The sequence below is a fragment of the Otolemur garnettii genome, unplaced genomic scaffold (assembly GCF_000181295.1).
Source record: "Otolemur garnettii isolate 467f Iridium unplaced genomic scaffold, OtoGar3 scaffold00005, whole genome shotgun sequence".
Classification (NCBI taxonomy): Eukaryota; Metazoa; Chordata; class Mammalia; order Primates; family Galagidae; genus Otolemur; species Otolemur garnettii.
This window is the reverse complement of record NW_003852400.1, coordinates 1,026,890-1,033,132: the sequence shown is the minus strand read 5'-3', so window position 1 is coordinate 1,033,132 and position 6,243 is coordinate 1,026,890. Positions and strand designations below refer to the sequence as shown.

The 6,243-nt window shown below is 36.9% G+C and overlaps 1 protein-coding gene across 1 annotated transcript in view; it reads left to right on the top strand.

Annotated features, from left to right (window-relative positions):
* DLD (dihydrolipoamide dehydrogenase) overlaps positions 1 to 6,243 on the top strand; it is a 30,429-nt gene that overhangs the window by 13,705 nt on the left and 10,481 nt on the right. The window contains 1 exon segment of the mRNA XM_012812075.2: positions 14 to 162. Within this exon segment, the coding sequence (XP_012667529.1) occupies positions 14 to 162 (149 nt within the window).

Here is a 6,243-nt window from a genome sequence, read left to right as displayed (position 1 = left end):
TTGGTTATACTAGGTTTTTCTAAATAATTTTGATTGTATCTTTTGCTTTTTTTATTATAGATTGATGAAGATACAGTAGTATCATCTACAGGAGCTTTATCTTTAAAAAAAGTTCCAGAGAAGATGGTTGTTATTGGTGCAGGTGTAATAGGTGTAGAATTGGTAAGTAATGTCTTCCTGTTACCTCCATGGAGTTGAAAGGGACTTAAAGGTCCCCTCTTTGATTCTTTGCATAATATCATAGGCTGTCTGCATTGAATTTTGCTTAAACACTTTCTAATAATGAGTTTACTTTTTATTTTTCCCAAGACATCCTCTCTAGCTAAATATTAGTTATTAGAATGCTCTTTATTTTACATTTCAGATTAATATGAGGGTACATACAATTAGGTTACATAGTTTGTTTTTGTAAGGTTGAAGTCCAAGTTATAGTTGTGTCCTTTATCTGAAAAGTGTGCCATAACCCGTGCAATGTATCTATTGGGTGTGAACTTGTCCAATTCCCTCCTCAGTCCCAGGTAATTCTTGTACAATTCTTTTTAATAGTCACAGGTGGGTTTTTATTTCTCTTAGGAAAATACCCATAAGTATAAATACTGAGTGATAGAAAATGTATATTAAATTTTGTTTTTTTTTTTTAAACTTCTAAACCGTTTTCCTGAATGGTTGTATCACATTATATACCACAGGTATTGTACAGGGCACCAGTTACTTTGCATTCTTACTAATATTTGGTAATACCAAATTTTTAAATTTTGTAATTTAGCTATTCTAGTGATTATGAAATAGCTTCATGTGGTTTTAATTTATATTTCTATGATGATTAAGATGCTGAGCACATTTTCATGAGGAGGTTTTGCCCTTTCTTTCCTTTTTTAAATTCTGGATTAATGTGACAGTACATACAATTATAAATATTTGCATTTGTAAGGCAAAGTCTTATACAGGAGGTGTGTCATATTCCCCTGCATTGTACCCTTTAGGTGTGAGCTTACCAAACACCTTCCCACTTCTCCTTCTTCTTGAATTTAATTGTGTTTTTCTCTCATGTGGGTCTGTAGTTATTGATCTGCTGATTTCAGATTAGTACCAAGTACATGGGATGTTTGCTTTTCCATTCTTGAGTTACTTTACTAAGAGGATATTCTTCAGTTCCATCCAGGTAAATACAAAAAATTTAAAAGTTTCCGTCTTTTTTCATGGTTAAATAGTGTTCTTTGGTATACGTATACTGCAGTTTATTGATCCATTCATGTGTTGATGGGCACATGGGTTGTTTTCACATCTTTGTAATTATGAGTTGAGCTGCTATAAACATTCTAGTGCAAATGTCCTTATAATAAAATTTTTTTTTTCTTCTGGGTAGATACATTGTAATGGGATTGCAGGATTAAATAAATGGAAGGTATTCTTTTATCTCTTTGAGGATTCTCCATACTTTTTCCAAGAAGGCTGTGTTAGGTTGCAGTCCCACCAACAGTGAATAAGTATTCTCTTCTCTGCTTTTCTCTGTGCCCGCGCCAGCATCTTCAGCTTTGGAACTTTGTAATGTGGGCTATTCTCATTGGAGTTAGATCCTACCTCAAGGTGCTTTTGATTTGCATTTCTTCAATGATTAGAGATGATGAGCATTTTTTCATCAGCATTTTTTAGTCATTTGTTTTTTTAGGAGAAGGTCCTGTTCATGTTACTTGCCCAGTGATTAATGGTGTTACTTGCTCTTTTCTTTGTAGATTCTGGTTATTAGCCCTTTGTCAGATTTATAACATGCAAATATTTTCTCATTCTAAGGATTATCTGTTTTTTTATTGATGTGTCCTTAGCTGTGCAAAAGCTTTTTAACTTTGCAACTGTGCAAACAGCAAAAATAAATATATGGGACCTGATTTTTCTTCTTCATAAAATCTTTCCCCAGGCTGATATTGTTAAGAGTTTTCCCCACACTTTCTTCTAGAGTTTTTATTATTTCATGTCTTAGATTTAAATCTTTTATGAATCATGAGTTAGTTTTTGTAAGTGGTGGAAGGTGTGGGTCCAGTTTCAGTCTTTTACAAGTGGCTAACTAGTTCTCACAGCACTATTCATTAAGGATTCTTTCCCCCAGTTTGTGCCTTAGTTTAGTTAATCGAAGATCAGATGACAATATGAAGCCAGTTTCATCTCTAGGTTGTCTATTCTGTTCTATAGATCTATGTCTCCTATTTTTATGCCAGTACCATGCTCTTTTGATCACTATAGACTTGTAGTATAACCTGAATCTGTAATGTGATACCCCAGATTTGTTTCTGTTTCATAGAATTGTGTTGGCTGGTCAGGGGATTTTCTGGTTGCATACAAAGTGGAGAATTATTTTTTTCAAGTTGTTTAAAGTATGACGTTGGTGTTTTAATAGGGATTGCGTTAAATATATAGATGGCTTTGAGTAGTATGGACATTTTAACAATGTTGATTCTTGACTGCTTTTCTGACCCAGCCATGAGCATGGTATATTCCTCCATTTGTTAACATCTTCTGCTATTTCTTTTTTCAAGGTTTCGTAGTTCTCTCTGTGAGAGATCCTTCACATCCTTTGTTAAGTATATTCCAAAGTATTTCTTTTTTTTTTAAGCTACTGTGAAGGGTATTGTGTCTTTGATTTGATGCTCAACTTGACTGTTCTTGGCCTATATGAAAGCTGCTGTTTGTTTTGTGGTCATTAATTTTATATCCTGAGATGTTACTGTATTTCTTGATCACTTCCAAGAGTCTCATGATTGTCTCAATGTTGCTTATTTTATGGTGTGCTTCTCTTTATCTTCTGTCTTTTCCTGTTGCATAGAATTGGTCCAAGTGACTTTTAATCCGACAGCCATTCAGATATTTGGATACAGCTGTCATTCAGATCAAGTTGCCCTCCAGATGAAGACCATACTCTTTACCGTGACATATGTGATCTGGCTCTTCCCTTCTTCTCCCATCCTCGTCTTGATGCCTGTTGGGTTTTAGAAATGTCAAACTATTTGCTGTTCTCTGAGCCACCATGCTGTTTTATACCCTTTGCCTGTCTTGCTTTCCCTGTTGTCCATGTGTCTTGCTCCCTCTTCCACATATTTCCAGGGGCATTTTCCCATCATTTTAGGTATCCTTTCTCAGAACCATTGTACCTATGATCACCAAAAATTGTTCTACTTCTGAAATCGTCAATTCAGACATTTTGTTGTCTGACCACAACCTCCTTTCCTTTGTTGCTTAGTTCCTTTTGTGCTCTTTAACTTTACTGTGTTTTCTAGTCCATAGATCTCTCTACTTTTTTGCTGTTTGTCTTTTCCTGTTTCACCTGCTTTTCTGATCAGCTTAGATTCCCCAGTTCATTTTAGCCACTTTGTTAAGAGTGTCCTTCAGTCACTTGTTTTGCAGTTTTGTCATACCTGCTTAGCACATCTCTAGTCCTGGTTGAATGTGGCAATCTGCCTTATTTAATGCTATCTCCAGGCTATTGATGACAAACACCCTGCAGATAGTTGCCTGTGTTGGTTAGAAACCTCAGCAGGAACATGTTTCCATTATTTCCTTACCTGGTACACACTGTCTTGGGTCTCTGCAGTGGCTGATTTCCCACTCTTCTCAAACCTCTGCCAGTACACTGTCTTCCTCTGCCTATAAGTTACTCCTAAATATCAAGTAAAAGAGAAACCATCAGGGGGTGGCACCTGTGGCCCAAAGGAGTAGGGTGCCGGCCCCATATGCCTGCCGGAGGTGGTGGGTTCAAACCCATCCCCAGCCAAAAACTGCAAAAAAAAAGAGAGAGAGAGAGAGAGAGAAATCATCAGATGACAATTCTCACAACTCAGTACCCCAGATTTGAAAATACCTTTACTCTGAGGTTCCCAACCTGCTGGGCCTTGGACAGATAGGGGTCTGTGACCTGTTAGGAACAGTCCTCACAGCAAGAGGTGAGCTGCAGGTGAACCAGCGAAGCTTCATCTGTATTTATCGCTGCTCCTCATCATTCGCACCACTGTCTGAACTCTTCCTTCTGTCAGATCAGGGATGACATTAGATTCTCATGGGAGCACGAACCCTACTGTTTGTAAACTGCGCACATGAGGGATCTAGGTTGTATGCTCCTTATGAAAGTGTAATCCAGTCCCTTTTTTGTGGGAAAATTGTCTTTCAGCTGGTCTCTGGTGCCAGAAAGGTTGGGGATTGCTCCTTTTAGCCTTTGTGACACCTGTCCTTATCTTTCTTCCTATTACTATGGAAATGCTGTTTTCCTAAGGCTAGTCCCTTTAACTCTGTTGGTAGCACTTCATCTTCTGTCTTCTTAAAGACTTGCTTTGTAATTTTTATTCTTTCTTGTGTTTTTCAGTCCTCAAACTCTTTGCTACTTCTGTTTCCTTATTTACAATTAAACATGCCTGTTTATCCACCTGTGTACCATAGACAGATGCTCACATGGATTTGCACCTATTGACACAGACTTGTGTACACATAAATAAGCCGCTTTTGATCCCACATCCTTCTTCAGTTACTAAATTTTATCTTACTTGTCCTCTGCTTCTTAAAAGAGTTGCCCATGCTTTATTTCATCAAATTCCATTCACTCCTCAGTCCATGGCTTCTTATGCCAATAAATTGCTCCAAAAAGACAAAATAGTGGACTATTTTCTTCACTGCTGTGTTTGGCAGCAGTTAGCGTTGCTGATTTTCTTGTCTTTGAAACTCTTTCCCTAGTTTTTCTTGATTCCATGTCCTGCTGGTTTTACCTCTGCCCTTCGGCCTGAATTCTCTATCAACTGTCTCTATCATCTTGGCTTTCCCTTTGATTGTTAGTATTACTCTCAATCCTGTCTCAGGGTTCTACCCTAGATCTTTTTGTCTAGAACAGACACTGCCTCCTCAATTACTCAAGAACTCAAAAGTATCTGTAGCCTAATTCTTTTTCCTTGCCATTTTATCTCTATTTGTGTTATAGGCACTTTATTCAGTAAATCTATTACTTTACCTTACTGTCTGCATCCTACCTCCCCTGCACCCAAACAAAGAAAACCAAACCTGTTTCTCCTTTGACATTTCCATCTCAGTAGTGGCACTGCGTCATTGAACAAATTTGGATTATGCAATGAATGCATTTAAATTTGGATTTCAGCTCTGCCTCTTACTGGCTTTATGTCTTTGTTAAAGTAGTGAGCCTCTCTGGATGAGTTGATGTGTCATTAATAAAGGGAATAAGACAGCAGGGACTTTACCTAACAAATGCAAACATTGTAACCTAATCATTTGTACCCTCATTAATCTGAAATAAAATAAGATTAAAACAAAACCCCCAAAACAAAGGAGATAAGAATAACTAACATGATTGTTGCTCAGATTTAATAAGGTAATACATTTAGAGCACTTATTGCAGTGCCTGGCATCTAATAAGCTCTAAATAGTTGTTGATTTTCTATCTCTAAAGATTTTGACGTAATTTTTCCTAAAGAGTAGGGCACTTCTGTATGTTCATTATTTCCTACTTTGAATTATAAACAAGGTGATGCTTTCTGTTATTTCCATAAACCTGTTATTTCCTTACTATTCCAGTTCAGGTTCAGAAGAGTGCTCCTTTTTTTTTGTTTTTAAATTGAGATATCATTTATATATGCATTCACTTATTTAAAGCTTAAAATTTAGTGGTTTTAGTATATTCACAAAGTTGTGCAGCAGCCACCACTGTCTGAAACCCAGTGCCCATTAGCAGTCATTGTCCATTTCTTCCATCCCCCAGCCCTTGGAAACCACTAATCATTCTGTGTCTATGAATTTGCCTATTTTGGACATGTAAATGGAATCATACAGTAGCATTTTATGCCTGGCTTCTTACTTGGAATATTGTTAAGGTTCATTTAAGTTGTAGCATGTATCTATACTTCATTTCTTTATGTGGCCAAATAACATCCCATTCTGTGAATACAGCACACTTTGTTTGTCCATTCATCAGGTGATGGGCATTTGGATTGTTTCTACTTTGGAACTGTTAGGAATAACACCACTACAAATGTTTGTGTGCAAGTTATTGTGTGGACATCTCTTTCCATTTCTCTTGGGTATATACCTAGGAGTATAATTGTTGGGTCATATGGTAATTCTGTGTTTCATTTTTTGACGAACACTGTTTTCAACAGTGGCTGCATCATTTTTACAATCCCACCAGCAATATAAGTGTCATTTGTTCCACTTTCTCATTGGTACTTGATATTGTTGGTTTTTATAAAAATTTGAGCT